Below are 15,567 nucleotides of genomic sequence, written 5' to 3' on the forward strand. Positions count from 1 at the left end.
AATAAGAGCTTATCCGCTTACGCAATATAAAGTTAAAGATGTTTGTCAATGAGAACTAACCCATTTACGGGACAAAGAGATATTTTGTCAATGAGGGGATACCCACTTTACTTGACAAAACGATAGTATATTGTCAATGGAAAAGGGAAAAATCACTGAATTGACAAAACGTAATCCAGGAAGTCGAGCATATTATTTTTCCGATTCCCGTATCAATCGTTTATTGGCAGTATAGCAAAGGAAGTCTTGTCTTGCGCTTTCCTGAAGAGCGTCCTCTTGATGAGTGCTTTTGCAAGAATCCTACCGAAAGTAGTCGAGCGCCATGACGTGTAGGACGTCGAGCTTTTACATAACCCGTAACTGCCTTATCACAAAGTTTTGACTGCGGTAAAGCAAACGAGATCTTCCCTTGAGCTTTCCTTAACTCCATCCACCTATGCGAAAAGCAATATTAATTGACAGAGACCTCTTGAATTCACGAAACCCGATGTCTTGCTGGGTTTCGAAGAAGAAGTTGTCTGTTCACTTTAAGCTTCCTCCGAAGCACTGCCTACTTCACATTCTTTGCAGGTGAGGTAGAAGGTATCGCCGAAGGTAGAGGTAAAATTTCTTTAGTCCCAAATCTGAAACAAGAGCTTGAAGAGTTCAACAGAAACGTTCAGCCAGGCGACACACCTGGCGTGCGCTGGTGCACGCTCGGCATCCACTGGCGCGCACTCGGCGTCCCCTGGCGCGCACTCGGCGTCCCCTGGAGCGCGCTCGGCGTCCACTGGAGCGCGCTCGGCGTCCACCGGCGCGCGCTGGACGTGCACCCGCGCGCGCTGGGCGTGCACCCGCGCGCGCTGGGCGTGACACCCGCGCACAGCCTGGCGTCCATCCGAGCGTCCCGTCCAAGTCGAGAGGGAACGCCTTCTTATTCCGACAGTAAAAAAGCTTGGACGTCCGCTCTCAAAAGCTTCCTGCTACTATGACTTCTTTTACGTATTTCTCGGTGGAAAGACGGACACGAGTTCAGGCGACGTTCGCCTTCTTACTTCTCACTGAAACGCATAACGAGAGAGAGAGAGAGAGGACGTGAAGCGTCCTCTTCTATAACGCTTCTATTTAGAGGGCGCGAGTCCTTCCGAAAGCTCCAACCCCTGCACGGGGAGGACGCTTCGGAGGACGAGAAGCAATCCTTCAGGATTCGTGCACGCGCACCAGCACTTTGCAGTCTGGGGAGTTTCATCAGATACTGCCGAAGGCACGCCAGATCGGTGGGGGTTCCTTGTAACCCTCCTTAGGCTTTCGACATGCTCCCTCCCCGGGTCCTGGGAGTCAAGCAGAGGTCCCGGCCTAGAGGCGAAACGAGGCCGATCTGACGCACCCTCCACTACACAAGGGTTATCACTGCACTTCTGCACTTCACTTTTGCTCTCTAAAGCAAGCACTTTCGATTCTAAGTTACGAATCGAAAGAGTATCAGAGAAAGGGCAATTCCTCTACAGACACTGTTTTAGGGCCCGAAGGCAACACTACAGGGTTAGGAGTAACAATTACAGAATTAGCACTCTTCACAGCAATGAAGGAGAGCGAGCACCTCTCGTAGACAAATACATAGCCTGTAGGCCATACTACAGGGTTAGGCAAAATAAAGTCTACAGGAAGGTTAGCAGGTTCACTACCCTGACTTTTGTTACTGATTAATTGCGTACATACGAATCATACGTCTTCCTTACGGAATTAGACATGTTTACTGATTAATTGCGTACATACGAATCATAAGTCTTCCTTACAGAATAGACAAAAGTCTCACACTCCTTACATAACAAATCTCAACAAAGAAGCAAGACCCATACCCCTCGTACATACCAAGTGCGGATCTACCGAAGCTTTCGGTAGCCACACCCTATCTTTGCAGACAACCCCGTCTGAAACTAGCCTAACTAGATTCAGATATCTTATGCAAAAATGAATCATATTCAAATCAATTTAAGATAGCGTATGCCTAGCCACAAATCCAAGTAAATAAATCAAAAGACAATTAGGATACTTAGCGGCAATGAAGTTTCCAAAATCCTAAGAAGGAGGTACTGAAAACAGGTTTTTTCAGCACCGGCAACAGAAAAATTATGAATAGAAAATGGGAATGGTTCCTGATACCCGCCTCCCAGCGGCGGAATGGGTACTAACCACTGGCCGACCACTGCGTGTCGGAAGTTTTTAAAATTCTGTCGGATTTCAGAAAATACAACTATATATATATCTGACAGGTAAGTTTCATGAACAAAATAACATTTTCTTTACGTCCGCGCGGTAACTCTTCCGAAAAAATCATACGTGCGATTGTGGTAATGTTTGCACCATTTTAAATTAGCAGTTACATAAAGTTTTATATATGAAAATGTGCGCAATTTCATGTAGAATACAACTAAAAATAATTGAAGGTTGTAGCTTTTATCATTTTTGAAATATTTGCATATAAATCACGATAAATAGAAAAAAAACCACGTTCGGTCAACTTTGACTCTACCGAAATGGTCGAAAAACGCAATTGTAAGCTTAAACTATTACAGTTCTGTAATATTCAGTCCTTTTTATCCTTCATCTTGAAACAAATTCGAAGTCTCTAGCAAAATATTTAGATTTATGGTGAATTAAAAAAAAAAATCTTTCCTTCCCTCCGCGCGCGGATTCTCCGCCACAAATCTCCGAAATGCGTAGGTCCCATTCTCGGAATATTTGCTCCGTTTCATATTAGGCATTTCATAGAGTTTTATATATGAAAATGTGCGCAATTTCATGTAGAATAAAACGAAAAATATTTGAAGGTTGTAGCTTTTCTTATTTTTGAAATAATTGCATATAAAAAATATATATATATAAAAATTCGACATTCGGTCAACTTTAACTCGTCGGATATGGTCGAAAACTGCAATTGTAAGCTAATACTCTTACAGTATAGTAATATTCAATCATTTGTCTTCATTCTGAAAGAAATTGGAAGTCTCTAGGACAATATTTAGATTTATGGTGAATTTTTGAAAAAAATATTTGTTTACGTCCGTGCGTTACGAATTCATGCATTATTTTGTGATAATATTTTCTCTGTGTTGCTTTTATCGTTTTACAATGTATTATATACCAAATTGATTGCAATTTAGTGTACATTACAACGAAAAAAAAGTAACTTGTTACTGAAATTTAGTTTTTGCGCTATCATATATCGCATTATTTATATATGATAATAATAATTTTTTTCATTTCTGATGGTTGCATACTAAACTTCAGCCAATGACAAAAAAAGGAGCCAAAAATGAACTCTTAATCTTGAAAACTAAGCGCGCTGTGATTTTTCGAAAAAAATATTTTTTCCGCTTCCGCGCTCACTCTGAAACACCTCCGGCACACGGGAGACAATTTTTTTTTTTACCGCTTCGGCGTAAGAGAGTTAAGGCACTCTACACTTGGAACTCCCTCCAGCACCTTGTTGATGCAATGGACCGTGACAGTGAATTTATGCTGAAAGCCTACTGGGGTAAATTCAGGATTGCTACGTGTCTGTCTGTCACTGACCGGTCGCCGAAGGACATGAAGGAGATGACCCTGAAAGCATGCTGGAGTAAGTTGTGGCTGAACTGTCAATAATTTTATACAGGCTTCTCTCCCGAGGAAATCCAACATTCAGCCATTAATAACGTGGTCCAGTTGGCTAGAATTCTTGGTGGTGAAGGCTTTGATGATATCACAGAGGATGAAGTCGGCACCCTTATTGTTGCTCCCACAGACCCCCGACAGACCAGGATTTGGAAGACACGACGAAGTCTGCCAGTGAGGAAGAAGACACTCCAGGTTCAGGAGAAGAGCAGAAGCAGGAAGGCCTGACTTAGGAGAATGGTAAATGATGTTCAGGAGTTTGTTTTAACATGGGATCCTTTCATGGAACACTCCATTCTTGATACAGCATTGGAGCCTGATAATCAAGCCCTCACCACCATTAAGCAGCAACGACAGCAGCTGTCAATCACCATGTTCATCACACATACGAAGAACCCACCTTCAAAGCCTCCCCAATCTCCTGAGGTAGTGCCTCTTGATTCGCCCGTAGAGGTGCCTCCCAAATCACCAGAGTCAGTGCCTCCCGAATGAGTACCAGACATAGCTCTGGTTCCAGGGGCAAAACCCTTAGAACTAGAGACAAGAGAACGAACCTTATCATGAACTCCTTGGACTCCTGTGACACTAGACCCAGGGGACAGTCACAGTTCCCACTCCTGAAAGAGCAAGAGAGCCAATGAAAGAGCCAACTGCTTCCTTGGGGAGAGGATGCAAACCCTTAGAAGCCTCGTGACGAGACTTCTTAGGGGGCAGAGAAGCCACCTTCCTCTTCTTAGGCCGAGACAACGACAAAGATGACAACACCTTACGAGATTTCTTTCTCAACTTCTGCAGTTTAGTTGTCAGGGGCCCCAAAGGGGCACCAGATGACTTGGCAGGTCCAAGAGCAAGAGGTGGAGCAGGAACAGCAGGTGGGGTCACCTCTGTCACCACAAGGTGAGACACAGGAAGAGCAGGAACCACAGGAACAGGCATGAGTACCACACTAAAACAAGGAGGAGGTGGCACTGAAGTCACAGGCACTGAGAGATGGCGAGCTGGCATATGGACACACACACCTAACACCACCATAGGGGTCAAGTTGGTTGGGTGGTGAATGAAAAGCAGGTGGGGCCCCACACCAAAACTATGTGTAGTCACTGTAGATGTAAAGGAGGTAACTACAGCATATAATTACTGCAGTGCTAGCAATAGTACTATTCAGGTGTGCCACCAATGCATCCACAGACAGAGGCCCTACCAGGCCCAGCAAAGCCCACGCCTGACCCCGTCCTGACACACCACCTGCGGAAAACAGTCGGGTTTAGGGGAGGGGTACCCCCTCAACCCAAAGGAGTACCTTCGAAGCGAGAGGAGATCCCTAGAGGAGTGCTGTCCTGGTCCACAGCCGGCCAATCTTCTTCCTTCCTCGACGAATTGAGAAGATAAAAATGAAACAGAGGCAGCGAGTATGGACAATTGCCAGGAGAAAGGTACAAAGACAATGGATTAACTACCAAGCACGTGGTTGGTGGTATGTTACCCTAAGCCACAGGCAAAGGCATCTTCCTATGATACTGCTTCCTCCTGGTAAACCTCCCCCACACTGTGCTGTAGACCAATGACTAACATTCAGCATATCGATTATTTATATCACACTCACGCCCTCAGCAGGAAGAACATAGGCCGTGAAGGTCAACATCCACTGAGGAGCGGAAGCTACCGAGCTTCCTACCCTGCAACCCAGGGCACCACCGGCAGGGGGGCAGACTCAAGTGATTGTGAATCTTGGGTTTGCATTTCAATACTGACAGTCAAAACTCATAAATATCACAAACATGCACAAATTTCAATAAAACAAGGAAAAATTCCACCAAGATTGAAAAGAAATCAGCTTGAGGACAGTCGGACAGAGAGCGAAGAAAACACATCTCTCCCTGACGACGGCTGAAAGCAAATTGGAATGTTTATGTCCAGTCGGGAAGAACTCCAAACTACCAAACTACCAATATTGTTTCTAGGCTACACCTTGAGTAATTCCTATGGTAAAGGACCGAGGGTTTGTATATTGTGTAGGAACAAACAGCCGAGCATAGCGATACACAGGGAACACTCCATGTAAGCGAGCGTATGGTAGTATTCGTGTTGGACCAAATATAGATGCATTACAGGAAGACCTATGAGAAGGTATAAAAAAAATCATGGAGAAAGGTAACAGTTGAGGACCTTGGTCAGATGGAAATTCAAGCTAAAATCGCATCATAAAAAAGTGCTGAGCCCAATTTTATGCCTAATACCAAGAAGAGAAAAATCCAGCTTCAAAGCCTTGGAACATATCAATGACTATAATAAAGTTTATGCATATTAAATACTCACTTTTAAGAATAAACAAAGAAATAACATGAAGATTTTCAAAATCTTGCCAAAATAAGTTAAAATGTTACTGATCAACTTACCAGTCCACTTTGCAAGACGCATGACTTGGATATGGGAACAACGATGCAAACAGGCCAAGGGCAGCCCCAACGACTATCACTACGGCCGCTAACAGGATACAGCAGCATTTGCAGCCACAACAACAACAACCTGTAAGAAATATCTTTATTGTAGAAATATGTTATTGTCATGATACAATAAAGTTTTATACATACTTAACTGGCAGATATATACTTAGCTATGGACGACGGAGTCTATAGCTAAGTATATATCTGACAGGGAAGTTGAATGTATAAAAATGACATTTTTATAATAAAATAAGTTAATATATATTTATCAAGTACTACTAGGTCTGGGTTCTTCTGTTGGAGCGATGTACCCTCTGCTAACTTTCCCGGAGTTAGCCACCATTTCAATTCCTCCTTGATCTTGATGGGAATTTGAAACAGGAAGGAATCCGGTTGCAATCTTCTTGGCCAGACTTCGTTCAGGAAGAACTGCAAGGGTCTCATGTGAAGCCTTCCTAGAGAAACGAACCGCTCTATCGAAGAGTGTCTCCCCAGTAAGCTCATCCACTCTCTCGCAGAGCATTGGTCTTTCTCTAGGAAGGCTTGCACCTTCCGAAGGCATAGGACTTGCCTGTCGGGGGATGGAAAAGCCCGAAAAGTCGCCGAGGAAATCAGAATCCCCAAATAGACTAGCTCCTGTTTGGGGATCAGTTGCGACTTTTCTAGGTTTACCATCAGACCCAACTCCTTCGTCAAGCTTAAGGTTAACTTTAAGTCCTCCAGACATTGTTGTCTCGACTGGGATCTTATCAGCCAATCGTCTAGGTAGATTGAGGCTGATCCCTAATAGGTGCAGCCACCTCGCCACATTCGACATAATTCTTGTGAACACCTGTGGAGCTGTGCAAAGCCCGAAGCAAAGGGCCCTGAACTGAAAGACCCTGTTCTGGATCACAAACCTTAGGTACTTTCTGTATCTTGGATGAATGGGAATATGGAAATATGAGTCTTGAAGGTCCACGGTCACCATCCAGTCCCCTGGACGCACTGCTGCCAGCACCGAATCGTTCTTTTCCATTGTAAACTTGGTCTTTTCCACGAACAAGTTCAGGTGGCTCACATCCAGTACTGGCCCCCATCCCCCCGAAGATTTCGGTACCAGGAAAAGACGGTTGTAAAATCCTGGAGACGAGTGGTCCAGAACAGGTTCTATGGTCCCTTTTCTGAGCATGTTGAAGACTTGCTCCCCAAGAGCCTCTTTCTTCTCTAAATCGTTGTAATGAGCCCCGAGGGCTCTTGGAGAGGTGGTAAGAGGTGGCTTCTTCAGGAAGGGGATCTTGTAACCTTCCTGGGCTACACTGACGGACCAGGGATCCGCTCTTTTTCTTTGCCAGACTTCCCAAAACCCCAGGAGTCTGGCCCTAACAGTAGCCTGGAGGACTTGAGAATCATTGTTTGGTGGTAGTTTTCGATCCTCTATTAGGAGGTATTCTTTTTCCTCTAAAAGAGGGGCGAGAGAACGGTCTACCCCGAAAGGGTTGTTGCATCTGTCTTGACTCCTTTGGTGTCTTCTTCACAATCTTGGGAGGCAAATACTTTCTCACTGACGAAGTCAGAAGGTCCTGAGTTGCCTTCTGAGTAAGAGAAAGGGAGATGTCCTTGATGATCTCTGATGGAAAAAGTTGGTCCGAGAGTGGGGAGAAAACCAACTCTGACTTCTGAGCATTCGACACTCCTTTGGCTGCAAACGAGCACAGGAGGGTCCTCTTCTTCAAGACCCCTGCTGTAAAGTGGGATGCAAGCTCGTTCACCCCAACTCTCAGGGCTTTGTCCATACAGGACATAATACTCCTCAGAACTTCCAACTCAATAGAGCCTTTACCTTCCAAGGTACGAGCCAAAGCCCCCAAAGACCAGTCGAGGAAGTTGAAAACTTCGAAAGTGCGAAAAATACCCTTCAACAGATGGTCAAACTCCAAAGAAGTCCACCAAATCTTGGCCGAGTGTAAGGCATGTCTACGAGCACTGTCGACGATATTGGAAAAGTCCCCCTGGAAGGAAGCAGGAACTCCCAGGCCAAGACTTTCCCCCGTAGCATACCACACACCCGACTTCGACGCCAACTTGGCTGGAGGGAAGCAAAAATAAGTCTTACCTGCTTCCCTCTTTTCCTTCAACCAAGCATTAACCCGGTGAAGAGCTTTCTTTGCCGTGATGGAGAGAATCATCTTCAAGAAGGAGCACTTCTTGGGGGTTTTGGTCCTCGTGAACTGCGAAAGAGGGGACAGCAGTGCTGAAGGTTGAAACTCCCCCTCGAACAGAGACAGGAGGCAAGTAGTCAGTCTCTTATAGTCCGAAGAAGGAGCTTCAGCATTTCTCTCTTCTTCAGAAATAGTCTTCCACGTCCTCTTCAACTGAAGAAATACCTTGGATACCCAAGTCCTGCTCCAGAGTACAAGCAGAATCCGCCTCCAAAACTTGTTTGCTGGAATGAGACTGAGGGATCGCGTCCTTACGAAAAGTGTCCCGGTCTGGTCGAGAGGAGGACGGATCAAAGTCCTGCCGTCTGCGTCTTGTGTCCAAAGCGTGAGTTGCGTCCATCCGACGTTCTTCTAGCTTCTCCTCTTGCATCCTGAGCTGTTGAGCGGTCGTCTATCTTCGAAGGAAAACTGCGTCCTGTTTCCCGAGACTTCGAAGGGCGAGAGGAAGGAGGCAAAATCTTGTCCTGCGTCTTCTTGGAGGACTTGACGGGAAGAAACTCGTTTTTACGTCTGGAGGAAGACTGATCGGGTGTTTCCCAAGACTTGACAAGATCAGCCAACTTAGTTTGCATCTCCCTCAAAAAGTCCTTAGTAGGATCCGCTTCCTGACGGGTCGAACGAGAAGGAGGAGAGCGAAAGACGAGAAAGAGCTTGGGACGCGAGGAGAGTGGTCCTGAGGGGTCTACGAGACGGAGAGGAGAAAGGGGTAAAGGGGAAAGGGCGAACACACGACAAAGGAGAATCTCTAACTGGAGAAATGCCGCCAACCGAACGTCCTGCGTCCTCTCTCGAAAAATACGTTCTCTTCCTCTTGATGGGGATTGCGTCCTCATCTGAACTGGACGAAAAAATCTCGGGACTACTCCATCCTTCTTGAGCGTAGTGAAGTTCATCCTGAGACGGGGATGGTCTCCATGTCCTCTTGAGGGGACACGATTCCTCCAAATAGCGCCGTTTCCTGCATGACGCAGAGCTATCGGAGGAGGACAAACACTTCCCAGTAACACCTTTTCTATGGCATACTGCTGCAGCCTGGGACGCACCAACAGGACTGCCTGAAGGGACGACTGATCGTGTGAAAACCCCTCTCGCCTCCGTTCGACTGTCGACTTTCCTTCTCCCTTGGGTCTGGGAGCTTGGAAGCGGTCTATGTCTAGGAGCACAAGAGAGACGGTCAGCCGCCCCCTCCACAACACTGTCACTAACATCAAACACACCCACTTTATCAGTTAAATCGCTGAATCTGATCGCCCATCGAAGCAAGGGCAGCAAACACTTTCACATACAGGCGGTCCCCGGGTTACGACGGGTCCGGCTTACGACGTTCCGAGGTTACGACGCTGACGCTTCCAACGCTCCGAGTTTACGACACTTTTAAAAAACACATACTATGATAAGATAAGAATCCTTTATAGTTTAGCACAGTTTCTCTCTCTCTCTCTCTCTCTCTCTCTCTCTCTCTCTCTCTCTCTCTCTCTCTCTCTCTTCTCTCTCTCTCTCTCTCTCTCTCTCTCTTTGTATTTTCCAAGAAAATAATTACTATAATTCTCTCTCTCTCTCTCTCTCTCTCTCTCTCTCTCTCTCTCTCTCTCTCTCTCTCTCTCTCTCTCTCTCTACTACAAAGATGTATGTTTTTTAGTATGATAAATAAATGATTTACTATTTTCAAATATTAATATTAATTTATACAGCAATAATATCAATTCATTAAAGAAAATACCATAGTGAATTAGTAAGATTTTAGCTTATATTTAAAAAATTATGGAAGAATGAAGGAAATCCCAGTCTTCTTGAAGTAACTTCCAGTAACCTTTTTCGAGATCCAGGTACTGAAACTGTCAGCTATAGATCAAGTTCTGTGACAGCCACGAGGGCGAAGAGCTGAGGAGAGCTGCAGTGTTGCAATCACGTGGTCCTGACATTTCTCCCCCCCCCCCCCCTTCTCTCTCTCTCTCTCTCTCTCTCTCTCTCTCTCTCTCTCTTCTCTCTCTCTCTCCTCTCTCTCTCTCTCTCTCTCATTTACTGAGACTCGAGATTTTTTATGTACTTGTACTATTTGTTTTTAATAACTTTCAAATAATAATAATAATAATAATAATAAATAATAATAACTGTAATTACAAAATTCATATGTGATAGTATTTTAAAGAAATACAATACGTACTATCTATCCATGTCCACTTTAATTAAGGTTAAGAAAAAAAAAAACTCACTCTCCTCTCTCTCTCTCTGTCATCTCTTTCCTCTCTTCTCTCTCTCTCTCTCTCTCTCTCTCTCTCTCTCTCTCTCTCCTCTTTTGCCACACAAGATAATAATGTGTCATACATAGTGGGTAACTCCCTCCCTCTCTTTCGCTGGAAGCGTTATAAACAGAGAGATAAACACTCTCTCTATCTCTCCCTCTCTCTCTCTCTCTTTTACAGAGATGAAAAGAATTTTTATGGTACTAGTATGTAAAATGTTTATTGATAATTTCAGTTATTTAATAATAATAATAATAATAATATAATAATAATAATAATAATAATAATAATAATAATAATAAAACTAATTACAAAATTCATAATGGTCGTTATTTTAAAGAGATGAAAATGACCTTTCCATTTCACTTGTAAGGATAATTCCTCTTTCTTACTGAGATGAGAGAATTTTTATGGTAGATGCACGTGTTTATTATATTTTCAAATAATAATAATAATAATGATAATAATAGTAAGTAGTAATAATACGATAACTAATTTCAAAAGAAAATTCTTCCCTTTGTCTGTTTCTGTATCAATTTCCCCACCTCAACTCGAGTGACACTCAAGCTTAACAATGCCATACAATGGTCAACGAATTTAAGGTATGGTAATCTCTCTCTCTCTCTCTCTCTCTCTCTCCTCTCTCTCTCTTCTCTCTACTCTCTCTCTCTCTCTCTCTCTACTGACGAGATGATCATTTTCATGGACGTGAATGTAATAAGTTTTATCATTAATATTTTCCAATAATAATACTATAAGTACAAAATTCATATCTGAGTATTTTAAATACAATAATCATTCCATTTCTCTCTTTTAAATACGTAAGGACAACTCTCTCTCTCTCTTCTCTTCTCTCTCTCTCTCTCTCTCTCTCTCTATCTCTCCTCTCTCTCTATCAAGGGAGAACTTTCTCATGTCTCTCTCTCTCTCTCTCTCTCTCACAAGATACTTGTCATACTTTGTCTCTCTCTCTCTCTCCACAGATACTTGTCAATAACATTTGGTCTATTTCTTCCTTTTATCTCTCTCGCTCTCAGCAAAAGAATTGATAGACAGACAAACATAATTGCACAGTCCTCTCTTTCTCTCTTCTCTGGAGAAATATATGTATTTTATGGGAGGGGGAAAAAGTTGCCTACAGACGTTCATTTCAATCTATTGAAACCTACGGAGTTATTTCTCTCTCTCTCTCTCTCATCTCTCTCTCTCGCTCTCTCTCTCTCTCTCTCTCCTCCTATCTCTCCTCTCTCTCTCTCTTGTATTTTAATGAAAATATACAGTAATTTGTGAATACACAGTGTTGCACATGAAAAAATGTTATTGTTATAATACAATTAAGTTTGTTCATACTTACCTGGCAGATATATATATAGCTGTATTTTCTGAAGTCCGACAGAATTTAAAAATTCGCGGCACGCCAGTGGGCGGCCAGGTGGTAGTACCCATTCCCCGATTCCCCGCCGCTGGGAGGCGGATATCAGGAACTATTCTCATTTTCTATTCATATTTTATCAGTGCCACTGTCTCCTGAGAGGTGGGTGGGCACTTTAATTATATATATCTGCCAGGTAAGTATGAACAAACTTAATTGTATTATAACAATAACATTTTGTTTCATGAAACTTACCTGACAGATATATATATAGCTGAATCCCACCTTCGGATGGTGGGAAGAGACAGAATAGGATTTTTGGGAAACTAAATTAAGTAGATGATATACATCTTGGTTCCTGACCTGTTAGCATAGCCGACTTCGTGATTACTGTCACCAAAGTCTGCTTCTGCGTTACTAGAGTTGCCAGCGAGGTAGAGACCTGTAATGCTGGTGCGCTCTAGATGATCTGTCACGGGGGCGTGACCACAATGTGACTAGACCATATGACCATACTTCTGAGGGCACCGAAGCTAAAACCACCACCTGACCTAACCTATCAAAGTTAGTTCCATAACTTCTAGGCTAAAGAAAAGGAACGCGCCTCAAGCGACCAACCCTTCAAAGTTAAAGCACACCTATCCCTTTTCTATAGGTATAGGATTTGTGTTGCTTCTTGCACCCAATAATATATCTACGGATATGTATGGTCCTAGCGACTTACGGATCTGAAATGTCGTCTTCACATCCCGTCGGGAGTGTGAAGCGAACACAGAGTTGCTTCGCTAAAGCGTGGCACTCAGGATGTTACTGAGTGTCCGCTCTGTTGAAATGCTTCCGAGGCCGCGCCCTCACCTCTTGAGCATTCATATTAAGAAAAAATCTCAAATCTTTATGCAAACATAATGAATGAGACCTCTTAAAAGAACTCCTTGGCTATAATGCCAGGGTGTTCTTGGACATGAACCAGTCTGGTCTTTTTACGGAACACCGCAGATTGTCGGGAGTGTGAAGCGAACCCAGAGTTGCTTCGCAAAAGCGTGGCACTCAGGATGTTACTGAGTGTCATGCTCTGTTGAAATGCTTCCGAGGCCGCGCCCTCACCTCTTGAGCATTCAATATTAATAAAAAATCTCAAATCTTTATGCAAACATAATGAATGAGACCTCTTAAAAGAACTCCTTGGCTATCATGCCAGGGTGTTCTTGGACATGAACTAGTCTGGTCTTTTTTACGGAACACCGCAGATTGTCTGTTGACCTTGACTTTCTATAGTTTTATCAAGATAAAACTTGAGAGACCCAACAGGGCACAGGACTCTCTAATGCCCTTGCCCAATAATTTGTGCCATACCCTTGGTCTCCAAGCCTAAGAACGGAAGGCTTAGCGGACAGACCGCATTATGTCCTTTAAAGCCAAAACCTCTGATGATGGCTAAAACCTCACTAACCCTCCTTGCCGTGGCTAGAGCGGTTAGAATATTAGCCTTTCTGGTCACGTGTATTAAGTTCGCAGAAAGGATAGGTCGAAATGCTTTTGGCATCAGAAACTCAGACTACGTCTAAGTTCCATGCCGGAACCTTTGATCCAGAGAATTTCAAGATCTCCACAGACCTCAAAGATCGTGAAGCTTTGTTGTTTGACAGAACCGAATCTCTGAGCCTAGAGGCCGTCAACAACATATTTGCATATTCTACAATAGTTAGGACTTCTATCTATCTCATACTTCATACGGAAAGATAGAACCATAACGAAATTCACAGAGGTCGAGGTGGAGGAACAGTCATTTCCCTTCACTATCTCCAGAAACGGCCCCCTCCGATTGAAAACTGAAAATAGGCAGCACTGCTTTGCCTTGGCCAAGAGACTGCCATTAATCTTGAAGCTCTTATCGCTTCTCGATAGTCTGAACGCCTTCAGAGTCAGAGAGGAGAGGATATTAGATACTTCACTAAGTGACGATGTTAGATTACACAGATTCTCTCGGGAAGGGTCTTTGGTTTGGACAATTCTCTAATACCTGACCTCTGTGAATCCAACCTCTTAGAGGCCAACATGTGGCGACTAAAGCTAATCCTCTAGGATCATGAATAAGGAACACTTATGAGGAAGCTCCTTCGTCTTCAATATTACGAAAAACTTAACGAAAGGACGCCCTCAGTCTCTCCTCACTTTCGACATACTTCTAAGTGAGGATTACTCAGACGTCAGTAGTTGTTGCCTTCGATCGAGAAGACCCGCACGGACGTGCACTAGTTTAACGAACCTCTTGAGGATCGTTACGTTCGTGCCCAAGCCCATAACCAATTCTACTTTCTCGAGCTATGAGAGAGCTGAGAAATTATCCGAGATGATTTGGGCCACTCGATCCAAACTCACCCTTCGAGGAACTGGAGAGCCGACCAATTTGGCTTCCAATTCTTTCAGACAATGTGCCAGAACATCTGTTCTCTGTTCGGATGTCTGGCACCCTCTCGCTATCACCCGAGGTGATCCTCAAGCCGTTGAGAGAAAATTAGAATTACAAGATCTTTGATGTTATTCCAATTTCTTCGTGAGGAAAATTTGTAGAGGTCTGAATTGCTGTTTATTCAGGGAAAACAAGCTTCTCCAGCGAGGAAATGGTCCCAGCAAACTCATCCATTCCCTCACTCAGCCTGCTTCCTTCCCTAAATAAGGCTGCGCTTTGCATAAGCAGGAGAGCATTACTATAGTGCTATGCCGCGGTAGATATCTTGTTGAAATTTTCTAAGTAAACGGCAGGTATGATCATTCAAGATTACTAGAAATTTCCTCAACCCGAGGCTAAAATATCCATGATTGTAGGGCAGAGAAGACAGTTTATTCAGCCATTCCCGCAAGGGAGAGAGACGTAACCAAACCGCGCATGACACCGAGCTAGCCGGTACTGCGTTATATCACAGTAACAGCAGCCTTGATCATCGTCTCGCACTATGTGGCCCTGAGTTGCCAGCTACTCCTTTTACGAAGGGAAGGTATGAAATTATCGAGCCAAAGGAAACTCTCAAGCAGGCATATTTAAAAGAAACAAAATTCGCTAAATACAGAAAGCTGAGTTGAAGTTGCAGTTTCAATTAGAATACTTCTCGTCTAAGTCGCAATCCGTAGAAAAACTAGGATATGCGCCTACCCCTCGGACAATTCAACTGCTTAGTAGAATCTGTGTCGCGAGGTTAATATACGTAGTATATTTATAGTATTCTGAACAACGATCTCCATCCTAAATTCTTTCCTTCAAGAAAACAAAATAAGGATTGGAGATCGACCACCTTCGATCTCTATCAAAAAGAGTGAAGGAGAAGTCTTCCTCGAAGGAAAGCTTCAATGGTGAACAGAATACTATCTGCCTGAGTTGCCAGCTACTCCCTTTACGAAGGAATAGGTATGATATTATCGAGCAAAAGGAAACTCTCAAGCAGGCCTATTTAAACGAAACAGAATTCGCTAAATACAGAAGCTGAGTTGGTGTTGTCGTAACAATACCTGAAGAGTTGTTCTTACTCCGAAAACTCTTGGAAGGTTGAAGGGAGTGTCAAAAAATAATACATTAGAACAACAGTTCCTTTCGGCTTCTATCCGCAGAGGTAAATACGATATGCGTATTATGACTCGACCCATGCGTTAGCAAAATGACGCAAAGATAAACTAGT

General features: G+C 43.7%; 1 protein-coding gene across 1 annotated transcript in view; it reads right to left on the reverse strand.

Moving 5' to 3' along the window:
* LOC135209732 (uncharacterized) overlaps positions 1-15,567 on the reverse strand; it is an 80,492-nt gene that overhangs the window by 35,312 nt on the left and 29,613 nt on the right. The window contains exon 2 of the mRNA XM_064242510.1: positions 6,033-6,162. Within this exon, the coding sequence (XP_064098580.1) occupies positions 6,033-6,162 (130 nt within the window). The remainder of the gene's footprint in view (positions 1-6,032; positions 6,163-15,567) is intronic.

Source organism: Macrobrachium nipponense, chromosome 38 (assembly GCF_015104395.2).
Source record: "Macrobrachium nipponense isolate FS-2020 chromosome 38, ASM1510439v2, whole genome shotgun sequence".
Classification (NCBI taxonomy): Eukaryota; Metazoa; Arthropoda; class Malacostraca; order Decapoda; family Palaemonidae; genus Macrobrachium; species Macrobrachium nipponense.